The 22552-nt window shown below is 47.4% G+C and overlaps 1 protein-coding gene across 1 annotated transcript; it reads right to left on the bottom strand.

The window, feature by feature from the left end:
• Positions 1–341: 341 nt before the first annotated feature.
• Positions 342–22382, bottom strand: LOC142907329 (uncharacterized). The gene is made up of 7 exons (XM_076056740.1): positions 21173–22382; positions 16613–17839; positions 9705–9849; positions 6823–7004; positions 4086–4236; positions 439–602; positions 342–355 (listed from the first exon to the last, which is right to left on the bottom strand). The coding sequence occupies exons 1-7, from the start codon at positions 22353–22355 to the stop codon at positions 342–344; spliced, it is 3066 nt and encodes a 1021-aa protein (XP_075912855.1). The 5' UTR covers positions 22356–22382.
• Positions 22383–22552: the final 170 nt, after the last annotated feature.

The raw sequence follows: 22552 nt of genomic DNA on the forward strand, positions 1-22552 counted from the left end.
AATTGTGATGCTGAGTAAGATTTGTGTGAGATTTGGGATGCTGAGTAAGATTTGTGTGAGATTTGTGACGCTGAGTAAGATTTGTGTGAGATTTGTGACGCTGCCTAAGACATGGAGGGTGATGAGGGTGACGCGTGTCTGGTCGTAATCACAGACGTGCCACTGCCCTCCCGAAGGACGCGAATAAACTTTCGCACAGCCCTGGTGCTTGGCTGTTGTGGAGGTCGCCTCACTCCTCCTGAGGACCGACGACACAACCTCCCTAACGTCATTAGTGTTGTTGTTGTGATCGTTGTTGTTGTTATTGTCGTCAATTTAGTTGAATCTGTCCGTCCCACCCCTCAACTCCCGCTCCCTCGCAGAGGAGAAGGGGAACATGGCGGACACCACCCACCCCCCACCCCCCTTCCCCCTCCCCTCCTCCCCCCGTGGCCTCACCTTGAAGCCCCCACAGAGAGTCGAGCACGAGGTGGAGTCTGTTGGCGGACGAGCGCAGGCCGGGCGGTCTCACGACGCCGCCGCCGCAGAACACGCCCAGCGAGTCGCCGTTGTCGTCGTAGACGGTCAGCGACTCGTCCACGCAGTCGGGGTCGGAAGACAAGCTGCGGCGGTGGGAGAGCGAGGGTTGTGTGGCGTAGCATGTAAGAGCACGTGTGGTGCGTGGTGTAGCATGTACGAGCGTGTGTGGTGTAGCATGTACGAGTATGTGTGGTGTAGTGTAGCATGTACGAGTGTGTGTAGTGTGTAGTGTAGCATGTACGAGTATGTGTGGTGTAGCATGTACGAGCACGTGTGGTGTGTAGTGTAGCATGTACGAGTATGTGTAGTGTGTAGTGTAGCATGTACGAGCACGTGTGGTACGTAGTGTAGCATGTACGAGCGTGTGTAGTGTGTAGTGTAGCATGTACGAGTATGTGTGGTGTAGCATGTACGGGCACGTGTAGTGTGTAGTGTAGCATGTACGAGTGTGTGTAGTGTGTAGTGTAACATGTACGAGCACGTGTAGTGTGTAGTGTAGCATGTACGAGTATGTGTAGTGTGTAGTGTAGCATGTACGAGTGTGTGTAGTGTGTAGTGTAGCATGTACGAGCACGTGCAGTGTGTAGTGTAGCATGTACGAGTGTGTGTGGTGTAGCATGTACGAGTATGTGTGGTGTAGCATGTACGAGTATGTGTAGTGTAGCATGTACGAGTATGTGTAGTGTGTAGTGTAGCATGTACGAGTATGTGTAGTGTAGCATGTACGAGTATGTGTAGTGTAGCATGTACGAGTATGTGTGGTGTAGCATGTACGAGTATGTGTAGTGTGTAGCGTAACATGTACGAGCACGTGTAGTGTGTAGTGTAGCATGTACGAGTATGTGTAGTGTTGCATGTACGAGTATGTGTGGTGTGTAGTGTAACATGTACGAGCACGTGTAGTGTGTAGTGTAGCATGTACGAGTGTGTGTGGTGTAGCATGTACGAGTATGTGTAGTGTGTAGTGTAGCATGTACGAGTGTGTGTAGTGTTGCATGTACGAGTATGTGTAGTGTGTAGTGTAGCATGTACGAGCACGTGTAGTGTGTAGTGTAGCATGTACGAGTATGTGTAGTGTAACATGTACGAGTGTGTGTAGTGTAGCATGTACGAGTATGTGTGGTGTGTAGTGTAGCATGTACGAGTATGTGTAGTGTGTAGTGTAGCATGTACGAGTATGTGTGGTGTAGCATGTACGGGCACGTGTAGTGTAGCATGTACGAGTATGTGTGGTGTAGCATGTACGAGTATGTGTAGTGTGTAGTGTAACATGTACGAGCACGTGTGGTACGTAGTGTAGCATGTACGAGCACGTGTAGTGTGTAGTGTAGCATGTACTAGTGTGTGTAGTGTTGCATGTACGAGTATGTGTAGTGTGTAGCGTAACATGTACGAGCACGTGTAGTGTGTAGTGTAGCATGTACGAGTGTGTGTGGTGTAGGATGTACGAGTATGTGTGGTGTAGCATGTACGAGTATGTGTAGTGTGTAGTGTAGCATGTACGAGTGTGTGTAGTGTAGCATGTACGAGTATGTGTAGTGTGTAGTGTAGCATGTACGAGTGTGTGTAGTGTAACATGTACGAGCATGTGTAGTGTGTAGTGTAGCATGTACGAGTGTGTGTAGTGTAGCATGTACGAGAATGTGTAGTGTAGCATGTACGAGTATGTGTAGTGTAGCATGTACGAGTATGTGTAGTGTGTGGTGTAACATGTACGAGTGTGTGTAGTGTAGCATGTACGAGTATGTGTAGTGTAGCATGTACGAGTATGTGCAGTGTGTGGTGTAACATGTACGAGTGTGTGTGGTGTGTAGTGTAGCATGTACGAGTATGTGTAGTGTAGCATGTACGAGTATGTGTAGTGTGTAGTGTAGCATGTACGAGTATGTGTAGTGTGTAGTGTAACATGTACGAGCACGTGTAGTGTGTAGTGTAGCATGTACGAGTGTGTGTGGTGTAGCATGCACGAGTATGTGTAGTGTGTAGTGTAGCATGTACGAGTGTGTGTAGTGTGGCATGTACGAGTATGTGTAGTGTGTAGTGTAGCATGTACGAGTATGTGTAGTGTGTAGTGTAGCATGTACGAGTATGTGTAGTGTAGCATGTACGAGTATGTGTGGTATAGCATGTACGAGTATGTGTAGTGTAGCATGTACGCGTATGTGTGGTGTAGCATGTACGAGTATGTGTAGTGTGTAGTGTAGCATGTACGAGTATGTGTGGTGTAGCATGTACGGGCACGTGTAGTGTGTAGTGTAGCATGTACGAGTATGTGTAGTGTGTAGTGTAGCATGTACGAGTATGTGTGGTGTAGCATGTACGGGCACGTGTAGTGTGTAGTGTAGCATGCACGAGTATGTGTGGTGTGTAGTGTTGCACGTATAGAAGTGCATAGTCGTGTGTAGTGTAGTGTATAGCAATGCCGTGTATAGTATAGTATATCGCACACACACACACGTACACACGCACACAGGTATACACACACACACACACGTACACACGCACACAGGTATACACACACACGTACACACGCACACAGGTATACACACACACACACACGTACACACGCACACAGGTGTACACACACACACGTACACACGCACACAGGTACACACACACACACACGCGTACACACACACACACGTACTGTCGCGTATAGCCGCGTGCAGCCCTATAGTGCAGCGTAGTCGCGTACAGCTGCGCAGGGCGTGCCGAACTTCTAACCGCGACCCACGTGTGCCGTTCACCAAATTGAGAGCTCACTTGAATTGCGGGAACCTCAGCTTGACCTGGTATCTGTGGGGTCCACCTCGCCCCTCCCCAATCGAGAGCTCACTTGAATTGCTGGAACCTCAGCTTGACCTGGTATCTGTGGGGTCCACACCGCCCTTCCCCAATAGAGAGCTCACTTGAATTGCTGGAACCTCAGCTTGACCTGGTATCTGTGGGGTCCACCGTGCCCCTACCCAATCGAGAGCTCACTTGAATTGCTGGAACCTCAGCTTGACCTGGTATCTGTGGGGTCCACCGCGCCCCTCCCCAATCGAGAGCTCACTTGAAGTGCTGGAACCTCAGCTTGACCTGGTATCTGTGGGGTCCACCGCGCCCCTCCCCAATCGAGAGCTCACTTGAAGTGCTGGAACCTCAGCTTGACCTGGTATCTGTGGGGTCCACACGGCCCCTCCCCAATCGAGAGCTCACTTGAATTGCTGGAACCTCAGCTTGACCTGGTGTCTGTGGGGTCCACCGCGCCCCTCCCCAATCGAGAGCTCACTTGAATTGCTGGAACCTCAGCTTGACCTGGTGTCTGTGGGGTCCACCGCGCCCCTCCCCAATCGAGAGCTCACTTGAATTGCTGGAACCTCAGCTTGACCTGGTATCTGTGGGGTCCACACCGCCCCTCCCCAATCGAGAGCTCACTTGAATTGCTGGAACCTCAGCTTGACCTGGTATCTATGGGGTCCACTGCGCCCCTCCCAAATCGAGAGCTCACTTGAATTGCTGGAACCTCAGCTTGACCTGGTATCTGTGGGGTCCACCCCGCCCCTCCCCAATCGAGAGCTCACTTGAATTGCTGGAATCTCAGCTTGACCTCGTATCTGGGGTCCACCTGGACGGTCCACCGGCACAGGGCGCTCCTCTCGCCGGCCGCGGAGAAGTTGGACGACGACAGCGACCCCTGGCCGCCGACGAGCGTCTCCCTGCACGGTGACCCCACTGGCGGTGGTGGAGGTGGTGGAGGGTTACGACGCATTCATACTTCCGTGATGCAGGTGTTATTTGTGGGGGGTGGGGGGGGGGGTGTTGTATATGGCCCCTTTTCCCCATCTTTAATATCAATAACAATGTTTTGCCGATATATAAATAGACGTATGTTTTTTTTGTTTAACCGAAATAATTAATGAAAACAGGCCCGGTCCCACAGCCATAGCTGGTTTTATTTGTGGGGAGTGGGGGTGGGGGGGGGGGGTGGGGTGGGGTGGGCTTAGATCGCATGAATGTATAGATGCCGTATTCTTTGGGTCTTTCGGCAAAGTCATCGCGCAGGTATAGAAAAAAAAAAAAATAGATCACGACGTTTCGGCCGCAAGCACAAGAAGTCCGTCATCAGGTGGGAAAAATCGTGATTTGTTTATTTTGTTTTATACCCCACGTGGCTTTTACCGAAAGAACCATGGAGAAAGGTGCGAATGGAAAAGATAACAAAAAATTTAAAAATAAAAAACGATGACGTCTCGATCGCAACGCAAACGTTCGATTTAAAGCTTTCGTGACTGCAAGGATTCATCTTCTTTGGTTCTTTCGGTAAAGTCACGTAGAAGGGAAACAATAACCTGATGATGATGATTTCGATTTCAGGCATTCGTGACTGCAAGGATTCATCTTCTTTGGTTCTTTCGGTAAAGTCACGTAGAAGGGAAACAATAACCTGATGATGATTTCGATTTCAAGCTTTCGTGACTGCAAGGATTCATCTTCTTTGGTTCTTTCGGTAAAGTCACGTAGAAGGGAAACAATAACCTGATGATGATTTCGATTTCAGGCATTCGTGACTGCAAGGATTCATCTTCTTTGGTTCTTTCGGTAAAGTCACCACCACGTAGAATGAGAATAAAATAATACATTGATAAAATAAAATGATGCAATAAAATTCTCACGACGTTTCGGCCACAACACAAGCGGCCTTCATCAGGTGAAGGGACGAGACTGTCTGGAGGACAGCGCTGACGAGACTGCCCTCCAGACAGTCTCGTCCCTCGTCCCTTCACCTGATGAAGGCCGCTTGTGTTGTGGCCCAAAACGTCGTGAGAATTTTACTGTGTTATTTTATTTTATCAATTTATTATTTTATTCTCATTCTACGTGGTGGTGACTTTACCGAAGGAACCAAAGAAGATGAATCCTTGCAGTCACGAAAGCTTCAAATCGAAAGTTGTTGTTGTTGTTTGACTTGCATTCCCACTGGGATTTTTTTCACACGGGATTGGTGGTGTACACGGTGCTTTTTTCAGGAATATTTTTGCTGTTTTTTTTTTCCCCCCATGGATTTTCTGTTTTGCACAGTCAACACAAAGTCACTTTAAGATGTTTTTAATGTTCGTGTTTTTGTTTTTCTTTGTTGTTTGTTGTGGGGTTGCACTCCGATTCAAGAGCCGAATGGCTCACAGGGCTATGCCAAAATAAACTGAAACTGAAAGGGCTGCCCGGTAAGAGTCAGCAAGTTGACGTGAGATCGTTGAGCTGGGTACAAGGCGGGCGCCCTGAGGTGGCCGTGTTCCTGTGAGAGATTGGCACGTTAATGTGAGATATTGGCATGTTAATGTGAGATATTGGCACGTTAATGTGAGATATTGGCACGTTAATGTGAGATATTGGCACGTTAATGTGAGATATTGGCATGTTAATGTGAGATATTGGCACGTTAATGTGAGATATTGGTGTGTTAATGTGAGATATTGGCGTGTTAATGTGAGATATTGGCATGTTAATGTGAGATAATGGCACGTTAATGTGAGATATTGACACGTTAATGTGAGATATTGGTGTGTTAATGTGAGATATTGGCATGTTAATGTAAGATATTGGCATGTTAATGTGAGAGATTGGAATGTTAATGTGAGATATTGGCACGTTAATGTCAGATATTGGCGTGTTAATGTGAGAGATTGGCATGTTAATGTGAACGATTGGCATGTTAATGTGACATATTGGCATGTTAATGTGACATATTGGTGTGTTCCTGTGAGAGATCGGCACGTTAATGGAGGACCGCAAAGCAAAAAAAACAAAACCTCGAGCTCGGTGAGCTCAGCGGCCGTGTTAGGGCGAGAAATGAAACCGGTTAATGTAAAATCAGAGAGCCCAAAACATCAACTAACATCGGAAGGTGGCCGAGCCTCTCCCCCCACCCCACCCCCTGGCGCAGCGACGCGGAACGGAAGCCTCGGCCCTCTCGTGAGTCCCGCCGGAGTCTCGCCGCCACGTGGGAGCGCTCAACGAGTCAAGCGAGGGGCCTCGCAGCGTCATCGCAGCAAGACAGACAGACAGACAGATACACAGACAAACAGACAGACACACAAACAGACACACAAACAGACAGACAGACAAACAGACAGACAGACAGACAGACAAACAAACAGACAGACAAACAAACAAACAGACAAACAGACAAACAGACAGACAGACAAACAGACAAACAAACAGACAGACAGACAAACAGACAGACAGACAGACAAACAGACAGACAGACAGACAAACAGACAGACAGACAAACAAACAGACAGACAGACAGATTAAACTCACCCCTGTAAAACGCGCTGAAGTTGCCGGCGATTCCCCGCGTGTCGTACGTGGCCCTCACGGACAAGGCGTTGGAGGAGGAGATGATGGGAGCTGGGACTCCGTCGCCGGCGTACTTCCCCAGGAGCGGCGAGTCCGCGGACGGCCCGTCGTAGACATAGACGACCTCGGCACCCGCCTGCAGACTTCGCGCGGACAGCGGACAGCGGACAGCGGAGAGTGGACAGCGGACAGCGGACAGCGGACAGCGGACAGCTGCTGCTGTGACACGCCCCCGACGGTGGCATTGTCCTGGCACTGGTCGCCTTTCGGCGTCGTCCCCTGGTCTGGCGCCGTTTGAGACTCGGCTCTAAGGAAAGCCGTCTCTGGTGTTGTGGGCCAATCAGTTTCAAAGACAATGCGTCATCATCATCGTCATCATCATATACTACCAGAGCATGTTTTAGTTTATATGATTACAATACCCCCCCCCCCTCCTCCTCAGCCTCTAATCACTGCACCTGAATGAGTTAAATGATGACGTCACCCTGCTGCTGGTCTATTTAAGACCGGGAGCAAGTGGAGAGGGCTTCACCATTCTGGCGGCAAATTTGCCCGATGATGCTGGATGTAAATCACCGGCAAAACGTCGCAGTACAACTCAAACTGTGAACGTTGTGGATTCACTCTTCGACACACCGGTGGGCTAAAGTAGTGAACTATTTTGTCTTTTGTCAACGTGACACTTGGTTTTGCTGATTGACCGTGTCGGGTGGTGGAGGGTTACGACACATTTAGAAATAACGCGATCTAACCCAACAAAAACCTTTATCATGAATAGTATTGGTCGCGAAAGCCTACTACGTGTTAAAATGTTTTAGCTTGTGTGTTCACCACAAAGTTTACGTGGCTAACGCAGTGACATTATTCCTGGCAAAAAAGTTTTCTGTTTGGTGGTTTTTTTTAACATCTCAACGCAGTCGTTTTATTGCCAGACAGGGTCAAACGTATTCTTGTATTTTGCTAGTGGCAAGGAAGTTCCCGTGATTCAGCTGCTCTCAATTCCATTGATAGTGGCATTGTCTTTGTGCTGGTCGCCTTTTTGCCGTCCTCTGATCTAGCGCCGTTTGCGACTAGGCTCTAAAAGAAAGCCGTCTCTGGTGACGTGGACCAATCAGTTTCAGAGACAACGCATCATCATCATCATCATACACTACCAGAGCATGTTCACCACAAGCATACGTGGCTAATGCAGCACGTGATTCCTTGCAGCACGTCTCTGTTTGGTGTTTTAACGTCTTAGCGCAACCGCAGCTGCATTGCCGGAAAGGGTCAAACCCACGCTTTACGTTGAGCAGAGCTCCCGTTACGACCGCAAACGCTTCAAAACTGTGAGGACGAGCGAGCGTCAAAGATTTGGCACGAATGACCTCGTCGTGAGAGAAACCTCGAAAGGTTCGTGACCATACGGATAAAAGATTGCTTGTGTTGCAGTCGAAACGTCGTGAAAATTTTCTTGTTATATATTTTTATGATTTCATTGTTTCCCTTCTACGTGGTGACTTTACCGAAAGAACCAAGAATAATAATTTTATTGTTTTATATTTTTATTATTTTATTGTTTCCCTATCTAACGTGGTGACTTCACCGAAAGAACCAAGAATAATAATTTTATTGTTTCATATTTTTATTATTTTATCGTTTCCCTTCTACGTGGTGACTTTACCGAAAGAACCAAGAATAATAATTTTATTGTTTTATATTTTTATTATTTTATTGTTTCCCTATCTAACGTGGTGACTTTACCGAAAGAACCAAGAACAATAATTTTATTGTTTCATATTTTTATTATTTTATCGTTTCCCTTCTATATGTGGTGACTTTACCGAAAGAACCAAGAATAATAATTTTATTGTTTTATATTTTTAATATTTTATTGTTTCCCTTCTACGTGGTGACTTTACCGAAAGAACCAAGAATAATAATGTTATTGTTTTATATTTTTTATTATTTTATTGCTTCCCTTCTATACGTGGTGACTTTACCGAAAGAACCAAGAATAATAATTTTATTGTTTCATATTTTTGTTATTTTATTGTTTCCCTATCTAACGTGGTGGTGACTTTACCGAAAGAACCAAGAATAATAATTTTATTGTTTTATATTTTTATTATTTTATTGTTTCCTTATCTAACGTGGTGGTGACTTTACCGAAAGAACCAAGAATATTAATTTTATTGTTTTATATTTTTATTATTTTATTGTTTCCCTATCTAACGTGGTGGTGACTTTACCGAAAGAACCAAGAATATTAATTTTATTGTTTCATATTTTCGTTATTTTATTGTTTCCCTATCTAACGTGGTGGTGACTTTACCCAAAGAACCAAGAATAATAATTTTATTGTTTTATATTTTTATTATTTTATTGTTTCCTTATCTAACGTGGTGGTGACTTTACCCAAAGAACCAAGTATAATAATTTTATTGTTTTATATTTTCATTATTTTATTGTTTCCCTATCTAACGTGGTGGTGACTTTACCGAAAGAACCAAGTATAACAATTTTATTGTTTTATAGTTTCAATATTTTATTGTTTCCCTATCTAACGTGGTGGTGACTTTACCGAAGGAACCAAGAATATGGATGACATTGGCGAGGAAAGCCTACTAGGTGGTGAAACCGACGTTCGTACTTACGCCCCCTCTAGCATGAGCACACGTGCACGTTGTGTTGAACCTCCACCGCCGTCGTGTACGAGGGACATCCGTGCTCATCGGCGGAGCGGACTCTTAACAGCCCGAAGCGTTTCGTGACGCGTGGTTGCGAACCTGTGGGCCAGAGTGAGTGCACCTATCCATCCCCTCCCTTCCCTTCCCTCCCTTCCCCCCACAACCGCCGCTTACCTGAACGTCTGGAAGCGAAGGATCACGGCCGTACCCGGCCCGCCGGTTATGGTCCAGAGGCAGTCACCGACGTTGGGCCTCGCGAGCAAATCGGCGAAGCGGACGGTGCCGCTCGCGCCGGATGGGTTGATGCGACAGACTCCGCCTAGGGCATCGCGGGCCACTCTTTAGTTACTTTCACCGGACGAATCGTCAAAGGGGGGGAGCGGGGCGGGGAGGCGGAGGATGACCATCGGAGTCACCAAGAGATGTGTTGATGCTACACACTATACGCTGCTATACACCGCGCTACAATGTACACGTCAGTAATATACACTACACTATACACTACACTACTATAAACTACACTACTATACACCGCGCTACAATGTACACGTCACTAATATACACTACACTATACACTACACGACTATACACTAGACAACTATACACTACACTATACACATCACTGCTAGACACTACACTATACACATCACTGCTATATACTACACTATACACTTCACTACTATACACTACACTACTATACACTACACTATACACATCACTGCTAGACACTACACTATACACTACACTACTATACACTACACTACTATACACTACACTATACACACCACTACTTTACAATACACTACTATACACTACACTATACACATCACTGCTATATACTACACTATACACTTCACTACTTTCCACTACACTATACACTACACTATACACTACACTATACACTACACTATACACGACACTACTATACACTATACTACTGTATGCTACACTACTATACACTACACTACTATTTGCTAGACTACTATACACCACACTATTATACACTACACTATACACATCACTGCTATACACTACACTATACACAACACTATACACTACACTACTATACACTACACTATACACATCACTACTATACACTACACTACAATATACACGTCACTAATATACACTACACTATACACTGCACTATACACTACACTATACACATCGCTGCTATACACTATACACAACACTATACACTACACTAATATACACTACACTATACACATCACTACTATACAATACACTACTATACACTACACTATACACTTCACTACTTTCCACTACACTATACACTACACTATACACTACACTACTATATACTACACTACTATTTGCTACACTACTATACACTACACTACTATTTGCTAGACTACTATACACCACACTACTATACACTACACTACTATACACTACACTACTATACACTACACTACTATACACTACACTATATACTACACTACTAAACAACACACTACTATACACTACACTACTATACACTACACTATACACTACACTACTATACACCACACTACTATACACTACACTACTATACACTACACTATACACTACACTACTATACACCACACTACTATACGCTACACCACTATACACTACACTACTATACACTACACTATACACTACACTACTATACACTACACTATACACTACACTACTATACACCACACTACTATACGCTACACTACTATACACTACACTACTATACACTACACTACACTATACATGACACTACTATACACTACACTATACACTACACTACAATACACTACACTACTATACACTACACTACTATACACCACACTACTATATGCTACACTACTATACACTACACTACTGTTTGCTAGACTACTATACACTACACTACTATACACTACACTACTATATACTACACTATACACTACACTACTATACACTACACTATACACTACACTACTATACACTACACTACTATACACTACACTATACAATGGACTACTATACACTACACTACTATACACTACACTACTATACACTACACTATACACTACACTACTATACACTACACTATACACTACACTATACACTACTATACACTACACTACTATACACTACACTACTATACACTACACTATACACTACACTACTATACACTACACTATACACTACACTATACACCACACTACTATACACTACACTATACACTATACACTACACTATACACTACACTACACTACTATACACTACACTATACACTACACTATACACTACACTACTATACACTACACTACTATACACTACACTATACACTACACTATACACTACACTACTATACACCACACTACTATACACTACACTATACACTACACTACTATACACTACACTACTATACACTACACTATACATCACACTACTATACACTACACTATACACTACACTATACACTACACTATGCACTACACTACTATACACCACCCTACACTTTACACTACACTATACATCCCACTACTATACACTACACCACACTACTATACACCACACTACTATACACCACCCTACACTTTACACTACACTACTATACACCACCCTACACTTTACACTACACTATACACTACACTACAGAGGGAGAGAGCGACGGGCTCTGTGTGTGGTTCGGTCGTGCGGGAGAGGCGACAGGGACATGGCGTGGGTTGGAGGCTGGCGAGCGATGCGAGTTGATGGAAAGGGGATCGCGAGGAAGAAAGGCAGAAGAAGAGGTGCGGGAGGGGGGGCGATGTAGTGGTGTGATGTAGTGGTGTGATGTGGTGGGTGTGATGTGGTGGTGTGATGTAGTGGGTGTGATGTGGTGGTGTGATGTAGTGGTGTGATGTGGTGGGTGTGGTGTGGTGGGTGTGGTGTAGTGGGTGTGGTGTAGTGGGTGTGATGTAGTGGGTGTGATGTGGTGGGTGCGATGTGGTGGTGTGATGTGGTGGGTGTGATGTGGTGGTGCGATGTGGTGGTGGTGGATGTGATGTAGTGGTGTGATGTGGTGGTGTGATGTGGTGGGTGTGATATGGTGGTGTGATGTAGTGGTGGTGGTGTGATGTGGTGGTGTGATGTGGTGGTGTGATGTGGTGGGTGTGATGTAGTGGTGTGATGTGGTGGGTGTGATGTGGTGGTGTGATGTGGTGGTGTGATGGTGTGATGTAGTGGTGTGATGTGGTGGTGTGATGTAGTGGTGTGATGTGGTGGATGTGATGTGGGTGTGATGTGGTGGTGTGATGTGGTGGGTGTGATGTAGTGGTGTAATGTGGTGGGTGTGATGTGGTGGGTGTGATGTGGTGGTGTGATGTGGTGGGTGTGATGTAGTGGTGTGATGTATTGGTGTGATGTTGTGGGTGTGATGTGGTGGGTGTGATGTGGTGGGTGTGATGTGCTGGTGTGATGTGGTGGTGTGATGTGGTGGTGTGATGTGTTGGTGTGATGTGGTGGGTGTGATGTGGTGGGTGTGATGTGGTGGTGTGATGTGGTGGGTGTGATGTGGTGGTGTGATGTAGTGGTGTGATGTGGTGGTGTGATGTGGTGGGTGTGATGTAGTGGTGTGATGTGGTGGGTATGATGTGGTGGTGTGATGTGGTGGTGTGATGGTGTGATGTAGTGGTGTGATGTGGTGGGTGTGGTGTGGTGGTGTGGTGTGGTGGTGTGATGTGGTGTGATGTGGTGGTGTGATGTGGTGGGTGTGATGTGGTGGGTGTGATGTAGTGGTGTGATGTGGTGGGTATGATGTGGTGGTGTGATGTGGTGGTGTGATGGTGTGATGTAGTGGTGTGATGTGGTGGGTGTGGTGTGGTGGTGTGGTGGTGTGATGTGGTGGTGTGATGTGGTGGTGTGATGTGGTGGTGTAATGTGGTGGGTGTGATGTAGTGGTGTGATGTGGTGGGTGTGATGTAGTGGTGTGATGTAGTGGTGTGATGTGGTGGTGCGATGTGGTGGTGTGATGTGGTGGTGTGATGTGGTGGGTGTGATGTGGTGGTGTGATGTAGTGGGTGTGATGTGGTGGTGCGATGTGGTGGTGCGATGTGGTGGTGTGATGTGGTGGGTGTGATGTGGTGGTGTGATGTAGTGGGTGTGATGTGGTGGTGTGATGTGGTGGATGTGATGTGGTGGTGTGATGTGGTGGATGTTATGTAGTGGGTGTGATGTAGTGGTGTGATGTGGTGGTGTGATGTGGTGGTGTGATGTGGTGGATGTGATGTAGTGTGTGTGATGTAGTGGTGTGATGTGGTGGGTGTGATGTGGTGGTGTGATGTGGTGGGTGTGATGTGGTGGGTGTGATGTGGTGGTGTGATGTAGTGGTGTGATGTGGTGGGTGTGATGTCGTGGGTGCGATGTGGTGGTGTGATGTGGTGGGTGTGGTGTGGTGGGTGTGGTGTAGTGGGTGTGAAGTGGTGGTGTGATGTAGTGGTGTGATGTGGTGGTGTGATGTGGTGGGTGTGATGTGGTGGGTGTGATGTAGTGGTGTGATGTGGTGGATGCGATTTGGTGGTGCGTGTAAGAGCCAAAAGACAGAAAGTGAGTGTATTATTTCTGTGTATACATTTGATGTACATCCGTCACACCTTTGTTGACGGACTGGTTATATTTCATTTGGAATATCCCAACTGTGTAGAAACCCCCCTGTGGTTAGACGCTCCGTTGGTTAAACCCATGACGTCACTTCCGGTTTGTACAGTATAAACGGGGAGCTACAAGAAGGGCCGTGGTGAGCGAGTGGATGCAGTCTTTTGACCGTGCCACGAGGTAGCACAGTACGTGAACAGGCGATGATTTAACTTTAGAAAACGCTCGTTTTTGTGCAACTAAGCAATAAGGAAACAGTTTGACTTAAGACACCTCAAACACGCGTCAGGCTTTTTTGCTCCCACAAGTTAAGGCGTAGCTTATTTTTTTGCTTCAGGAAAGCTGCGTCTACAGTGTGATGTGGTGGTGGTGTGATGTGGTGGGTGTGATGTGGTGAGTGCGATGTGGTGGTGTGATGTGGTGAGTGCGATGCGGTGGTGCGATGTGGGTGTGATGTGGTGGTGTGATGTGGTGGGTGTGATGTGGTGGTGTGATGTGGTGAGTGTGATGTGGTGAGTGCGATGTGGTGAGTGCGATGCGGTGGTGTGATGTAGTGGTGTGATGTGGTGAGTGCGATGTGGTGGTGTGATGTAGTGGGTGTGATGTGGTGGTGTGATGTAGTGGTGGTGGTGTGATGTGGTGGTGTGATGTGGTAGGTGTGATGTGGTGGGTGTGATGTGGTGGATGTGATGTGGTGGGTGTGATGTGGTGGGTGTGATGTGGTGGTGTGATGTGGTGGTGTGATGTGGTGGTGTGATGTGGTGGTGCGATGTGGTGGGTGTGATGTGGTGGTGTGATGTAGTGGTGTGATGTGGTGGGTGTAATGTGGTGGATGTGATGTGGTGGTGTGATGTGGTGTGATGTGGTGGGTGTGATGTGGTGGGTGTGATGTGGTGTGATGTAGTGGTGTGATGTGGGTGTGATGTAGTGGTGTGGTGTAGTGGGTGTGATGTGGTGGTGGTGGTGGTGGTGAACCAAGGAGCGGAAAGAGATAGCGCAGGAACAGGGCGGCGTGGAGGTCGGCAAGGAGAGCGGAGGAACGCCCCCACGTGGAGTGGGACAAACGCGTGGAGGAAGAAGAGAAGTCTGTGGGTCTCTGTGGAAGTCTGTGGGTCACTGTGGACGTCCATGGGTATCTGTATATCTCTGGGTCTCTTGGTAGGTCCATGGGTCCCTGTATTAGTCTGTGGGTATCTGTACGAGTGTGTGGGTCTAAGTGGAAGTCCATGGGTATCTGTATATCTCTGGGGCTCTTTATAGGTCCATGGGCCTCTGTATTAGTCTGTGGGTATCTGTACGAGTCTGTGCATCTCAGTGGACGTCCATGGGTGTCTGTACATCTCTTGGTCTCTTTGGAAGTCTATGGGTCTCTGTAGGAGTCTGTTGGGTATCTGTGGGAGTCTGTGGGTCACTGTGGACGTCCATGGGTATCTGTACATCTCTTGGTCTCTTTGTAAGTCTATGGGTCTCTGTAGGAGTCTGTGGGTATCTGTGGGAGTCTGTGCATCTCTGTGGAAGTCCATGGGTATCTGTATATCTCTGGGTCTCTTTGTAGGTCCATGGGTCCCTGTATTAGTATGTGGGTATCTGTACGAGTTTGTGCGTCTCAGTGGAAGTCCATGGGTATCTGTACATCTCTTGGTCTCTTTGTAAGTCTATTGGTCTCTGTAGGAGTCTGTGGGTATCTGTGGGAGTCTGTGGGTCACTGTGGACGTCCATGGGTATCTGTACATCTCTTGGTCTCTTTGTAAGTCTATGGATCTCCGTAGGAGTCTGTGGGTATCTGTGGGAGTCTGAGGGTCACTGTTCACGTCCATGGGTATCTGTACATCTCTTGGTCTCTTTGTAAGTCTATGGGTCTCTGTAGGAGTCTGTGGGTATCTGTGGGAGTCTATGGGTCACTGTGGACGTCCATGGGTATCTGTACATCTCTTGGTCTCTTTGTAAGTCTATGGATCTCCGTAGGAGTCTGTGGGTATCTGTGGGAGTCTGAGGGTCACTGTTCACGTCCATGGGTATCTGTACATCTCTTGGTCTCTTTGTAAGTCTATGGGTCTCTGTAGGAGTCTGTGGGTATCTGTGGGAGTCTATGGGTCACTGTGGACGTCCATGGGTATCTGTACATCTCTGGGTCTCCATGCGAGGCCATAACGGGAGAAGCCGCTGTCAATTAAATACTCAATCCAAGTGGATGAGTCACAGCGGACGCCGCCACTGCCCAGCCCACAACTTGAGTTGTGCACAGACTCAGCCCATCCACCAGGGGGGGAGGAGCTGTAATGGCACAGGCATCGTGACGTCTTCACACCACGGTAACAGGAAGCCAATCAAATGTGGGCGAGGTCACAATTGGGGAGCGGCGTTCGCGAGGGTGGTGGTGGGGGTTGTAACGGCGTCGTGTTTGTTAGTGGAATAATAATAATCGTAGAAGTTAGATTTGCTACAAGTCTGGCTGATCGTGTTTCAAATGCTCAGCATTTAGTTACCTCTTAGGTTGCCGTAGCCGAGGACGTAGCCAAATGAGTCGTAGGATGCCACCCCGTAGAGGTAGAGCCCAAACGTCTGAGTCGCGTGTTCCACACGGAACTGCTGATTCCCAAGTCCCAGGTTCAGCTCCCCGGCCACGAACTGGAGGTCGCTTGTCCGGACCCACTGGATCTTATCGCACAGTGTCTTGTTGTTGATGACGATCCCACATTTGTCCGCGTCCTTGACGATCACGATTAAAATGTTTATAAAATCTGGTTGAGTCGCAAACAGGTACATGTTAGAGAACTTGCTGGTCGGTATGATGTTCATCTGGAACGGATCCATGGAATACCCTAGAGTTGTAGACCCACCCTGGCAAATGTACATGACCCCTACGTTCACAGATGAGTTTATAGACAAAGTCTGGTTTGCATATATAGGAACGCTGATGCGACCATAATTGGTCAACGTGTAGGTTGTGAAATTCCCATCGACACTGACATTGACTCTGATGCTCGCGCTTGAAGGCGAGGTGATGATGACGCTGTCATTTGTTGACTTGATGGACACAGGGAAGACCAGGTAAGAGGAGCCCCACTGTCGTACTGGCAAGAGCTGCTCTGTCACAAAATTGCAGGCTGTGTGGACTGCGATGCACCGATCTCCACTGAACACGGCCACAGGTTGACTCGAAAGTACCCTGGTCCCAGTTAGAGCGGATCCTTGGAACTGCACGACTTGGTCCTCTTGTAGAGTGATGTTCAGATTGTTGGAGTACGTCACACCGTTGAAAATAACATTTCCGCTCAAGATAATCTGCACCGTCACGTTGTTGTAGGGACTGACTATCGCGAATTCGTTCGTTGACGAACCAGACACAGGAGCGACTACGTAATATTCTGTTCCCAGCTCTTGCTCAGGGATCATCATGAACCCATCGGTTGTTGCAGATCGTTTGGACATGCCCCACACTGAGATGTCACTGTCGGAACGAACGGACACGACCTTGTTGGTGACGATGCCGTTCTCTGCGATCTCTGCCGTTACCGGGATGGATACATTGCCGACGGAGAAGGGAGGCAGGAGGACGGCCTGCGAGAAGTTCACCGCAGGGACCGAGATGGTGACCTGAGTGCTGCTGTCGTAGCTGGCGAAGTCCACCACAAGCGCGTCGACTACCTCCACGTAGTTCTGCATAAATGCGCCGAAGAACTGACGTCCCACACTGCTCCCGGCTCCGTTCCCTGCGAGCGGTGACGACAACATCAGGGCAAAGCGAGAGAGTTCAACTTTTGAGAACAAGGCCACGAGATCGACATTAAAAAAAATCACCTTCATGGTGGTCGTTAAGCAGGAGGGGAAAAAAACAACCTCTTGAAGCGACAAACTTTAAGCGTCGTCCGCTTTTAGCGGGGTTTTTATTTCTCAAGTAGTGGTATTCCAAAATTTCACAGCAGCTTATTTTCCTTTCACACCAACATTATGTAACCTCCCCCCCCCCCCCCCCCCCACCGTGCCGGTCCAGTACATCATTTTATGCTAATTCCTTTGTCAAGGCATTTTTGTTTCCTCCCACACAGCTTAAAGGACGCGACCTGGGCATGGCTGTCTTCACTCCAACGCTGTCCTCTGGACAGTCCAGTCCCTTCACCTGATGAAGGCCACTTGTATTGTGGCCGAAACGTCGTGATTTTTTGTTATTTTATTTTTACCTACGTGGTGACTTTACCGAATAGAACCAAAGAGCACGTGCGTAGTTAATGCAGACTTCACTCCTTGCAAAATGTATCACCTATTTGGCGTTAAAAAAATCTTAGCGCACCTCGTGTTTTGCTAATGCCAGAAAAAAATTATGAAAACCCAAACTTACCTTTGTGTCGCTTTGATACCGGCACAAACGAAAAGGTCCCATCGGTAGAGGACTTGGTGTTACACAAACGCCCTATCCACGGGTCAAGCCTGCACCGGCTACGGCAGCAGAATCAGCGAGGCAGAGCCACCCCGGTGCCAGTTTCACCAGCGACCAAATCGCGCGTCCGACGCGGACAGAGAGCGGCAAGCGGCGGCGGAACTTCACCGGCGCCACGCGGTCGGGCGTTGGCGTCGCGAGCCCGGCCCCCGCTAAAGGGGGGGCCGGGCTCGCGTACAGAAATCCTCTCCACCCCACCCGGGGCGGTGGAAGTTGAGGCGCGAAAAGTGTGAGACCCCTCGGAAGGTTCGAGCGTGCGGGGAACGAGGAAGCGAGGGCGGCGGGGGGGGGCGGGGTGGTGAGACGGTGCGCGTTGAGCGGGCGGTGTGGAAGTGGGGTGGTGAGAGGGACGACGCTTGGGGGGAGGGGAGAGGTGCGGGAGTGTTGAGACCGATCCATTGAAGATAGCGCGGGGGGTGGGGTGGGGTGGGGAGTTGAGATGCCTCGTGCTCGATGCGGGTTCGGAGGAAGAAGGGGAGGCAGGAGCGGACGGGGGTGGGGGGTGGGGGGGGAATAAACTGCGTTAGGTTTGACGCGTCGGTAACGCTTTCAGTTCTTGATTGATTGTTCACGCTTACAGTGGCTTTCAGACAGCATACATAAAAACAAATTTCGTCTCCCCCCTCCTCTTTTCAAAAAATAGATGGACTAGTCCTGGGCAAACTGCCAATCGTTGCGCGTGACGCAAACGTTTTTTTAATATATAAATAAATAAATAAATATGCCGTTTTCAAAATAAATTTATGCAAACCGACACACCTGATGATGACCGTTTGAGTTATGGTCGAAACGTCGTGAGAATTTTTTATTGTTTTATATATATTTTGTTATTTTGTTGTTTCTCTTCAACGTGACTTTACCGAAAAAACTAAGAATATCATCCAGGGTGTTGTTTTTTTAGTACCGAGATTAGTGTCACTGAACAGAAAGTGGCTAATTCGTTACTAATACAGCACCAGTGTGGTATGTAGTATGGTGTATAGTGCAGTGTGTAGTGTAGTGTCTAGTGTAGTGTATAGTGCAGTAAAATGGTACAGCACACCGGTGTGTTGGAGAGTAAATCCATAAGTGTGTTGTTAAACCCGCCACCATCCGACACAGCCAATCAGTAAAGTTTTTTAGTGTCACATAAACAGAACGTGCCAATTCGTTACTAATACAGCACTAGTGTATAGTGTACTGTATAGTGTAGTGTATAGTGTAGTGTATAGTGCAGTATATAGTGTCGTGTATAGTGCCGTGTATAGTGCAGTGTATAGTGCAGTGTATAGTGCAGTGTATCATGTAGTATATGAGTACACCACTAACCGCTATGTCGGAGAGCAAATCCACAATGTTTACAATCGGAGTTCGACGTTTCGCCAATAATTACAACCAGCTTCATCAGGCGACAGCTGTCGCGTGGTGACGCGTTAGAAGGCACGTTTCTAGTTACGCGATGCAACCGAAAACGCGTTTAGCAAAAAATGCAATTTCAGTTTAGTTTCATCATCGGTCTATATGTTTGTATCGGTCTCTGGGTCTTTGGGGGTATGGTTGGGAGTCCGTGAGTATCTGTACGTCTCTGGGGTCTCCTTGTGAGTCTCTGTGGGAGTCTCTGTGGGAGTCTGTGGGTATCTGTACATCTTTGGGTCTCCGTGCGAGGCCAAAATGTGAGAAGCCGCCATCAGCGCATTCCAGTTTCTCAATTAAATACTCAAGCCAAGTGGACGAGTCACAGCAGGCGCCTCCTCTGCCCCTCACACAACATCAGTTGCTTTAACACGTGGGTTTTCGCGACCAAAATCATCCATAATAGAGTTGTTTTTTTGTTAGATGGCGTATTGTAAATGTTGTGGCTTGGCTCACCAACACACCGGTGTGCTGTACTGGTGACGAATTGGCCACGTTCTGTTTCCGTGACAACCCCTACCAGTTGGCTGTATCGGGTAGTGGTGGGTTTTAATGACACGTTTATATATTTACGCGTTCTAACCAAAATAACTTATCGATTTAAAGCTTTCGTGACTGCAATGATTCATCTTCTTTGGTTCTTTCGGTAAAGTCACGTAGAATGAGATGCTAAATTATATGCTAATTCCTTTGTCAAGGCGCTTTGTTTCCTCTCACACAGCTTAAAGGTCGTGATCTGAACGTGGCTCTTTCACTCCAGCGCTGTCCTACCAGACAGTCTCGTCCCTTCACCTGATGAAGGCCGCTTGTGTTGTGGCCGAAACGTCGTGAGAATATTATTGTGTTATTTTATTTTATCAATTTATAATTTTATTCTCATTCTACGTGACTTTACCGAAAGAACCAAAGATGAAAATAACTTATATTAGGGAGAACTTCAGTTGTGCACAAAATGAGCCCATCCACCAGGGGGGGGGGGGGAGGGGCTGTAATGGCAAGAACGTTTTGACTTCATCGCACCACGGTAACAGGAAGCCAATCAAATGTGGGCGAGGTCACAATTGAGGAGGGGCATTCGCGAGGGTGGTGGTGGGGGTTGTAACGGCGACGTCTATGTTAGTGGAATAATAATAATAATCGTAGTAGTAGTAGAAGTTAGATTTGCGATGCTACGAGTCTGGCTGATCTCGTTACAAATTTCTCAGCGTTTAGTTACCTCTTAGGTTGCCGTAGCTGAGGACGTAGCCAAATGAGTCGTAGGATGCCACCCCATAGAGGTAGAGCCCGAACGTCTGAGTCGCGTGTTCCACCAGGAACTGCTGATTCCCAAGTCCCAGTTTCAGCTCCCCGGCCACGAACTGGAGGTCGTTTGTCCGGACCCACTGGATCTTATCGCACAGTGTCCCGTTGTTGATGACGATCCCACATTTGTCCGCATCCTTGGCGATCACGATTAAAATGTTTATAAAATCTGGTTGAGTCGCAAATAGGTACTTGTTAGAGAACTTGCTGGTCGGTATGATGCTCATCTGGAATGGGTCCATGGAATACCCTAGAGTTGTAGACCCACCCTGGCAAATGTACATGACCCCTACGTTTACAGATGAGTTTATAGACAAAGTCTGGTTTGCATATACAGATACGCTGATGTGTCCATAATTGGTCAACGTGTAGGTTGTGAAATTCCCACCGACACTGACATTGACACTGACGCTCGCGCTTGTAGGCGAGGTGATGATGACGCTGTCGTCTGTTGACTTGATGGACACAGGGAAGACCAGGTAAGAGGAGCCCCACTGCGATACTGGCAAGAGCTGCTCTGTCACAAAATTGTAATAAGTATGAACAGCGATGAACCGATCTCCACTGAACACGGCCACAGGTTGACTCGAAAGTACCCTGGTCCCAGTTAGAGCGGATCCTTGGAACTGCACGACTTGGTCCTCTTGTAGAGTTATGTTCAGATCGTTGGAGTACGTCACACCGTTGAATGTAACATTTCCGCTCAAAATAATCTGCACCGTCACGTTGTTGTAGGGACTGATTATTGCAAATTCGTTCCGGGTTATGACACCAGACACAGGAGCGACTATGTAATATTCTATTCCCAGTTCCTGCCCAGGGATCATCATGAATCCATCGGTTGTTGCAAGTCGTTTGGACATGCCCCACACTGAGATGTCACTGTCAGAACGAACGGACACGACCTTGTTGGTGACGATGCCGTTCTCTTTGATCTCTGCCGTTACCGGGATGGATACATTGCCGACGGAGAAGGGAGGCAGGAGGACGGTCTGCGAGAAGTTCACCGCGGGGACCGAGACGGTGACCTGAGCGCTGCTGTTGTAGCTGACGAAGTCCACCACAAGCGCGTCGACCATCCGCCTGTAGTTCGGCATAAATGCGCCGAAGTGCTGACGTCCCACACTGCTCCCGGCTCCGTTCACTGCAAGCGGTGATGACAACATCAGTGCATACGAGAGGTAAACTTTGGAGAACAAGGCCATGTGATCGACAGTAAAAATCACCCTTCGTGGTGGTCGTTAAGGAGGAGGGGAAGAAATAAACCTCTTGAAGCGACAAACTTAAAGCGTCG

Source organism: Petromyzon marinus, chromosome 77, assembly GCF_048934315.1.
Source record: "Petromyzon marinus isolate PM22_M1 ecotype Great Lakes invasive population chromosome 77, UKy_Petmar_22M1.pri1.0, whole genome shotgun sequence".
Classification (NCBI taxonomy): domain Eukaryota; kingdom Metazoa; phylum Chordata; class Hyperoartia; order Petromyzontiformes; family Petromyzontidae; genus Petromyzon; species Petromyzon marinus.

Coding starts and splice junctions, on each gene's coding strand:
- LOC142907329 (XM_076056740.1), bottom strand. CDS start 22,355: ATGCCGAACTACAGGCGGATGGTCGACGCGCTTGTGGTGGACTTCGTC. Junction 17,840..21,172: donor CAGCTACGGCAACCTAAGAG/GTAACTAAACGC, acceptor CACCGCTCGCAG/GGAACGGAGCCGGGAGCAGT. Junction 603..4,085: donor CTGAGATTCCAGCAATTCAA/GTGAGCTCTCGA, acceptor CCACCGCCGCAG/CTTGTCTTCCGACCCCGACT.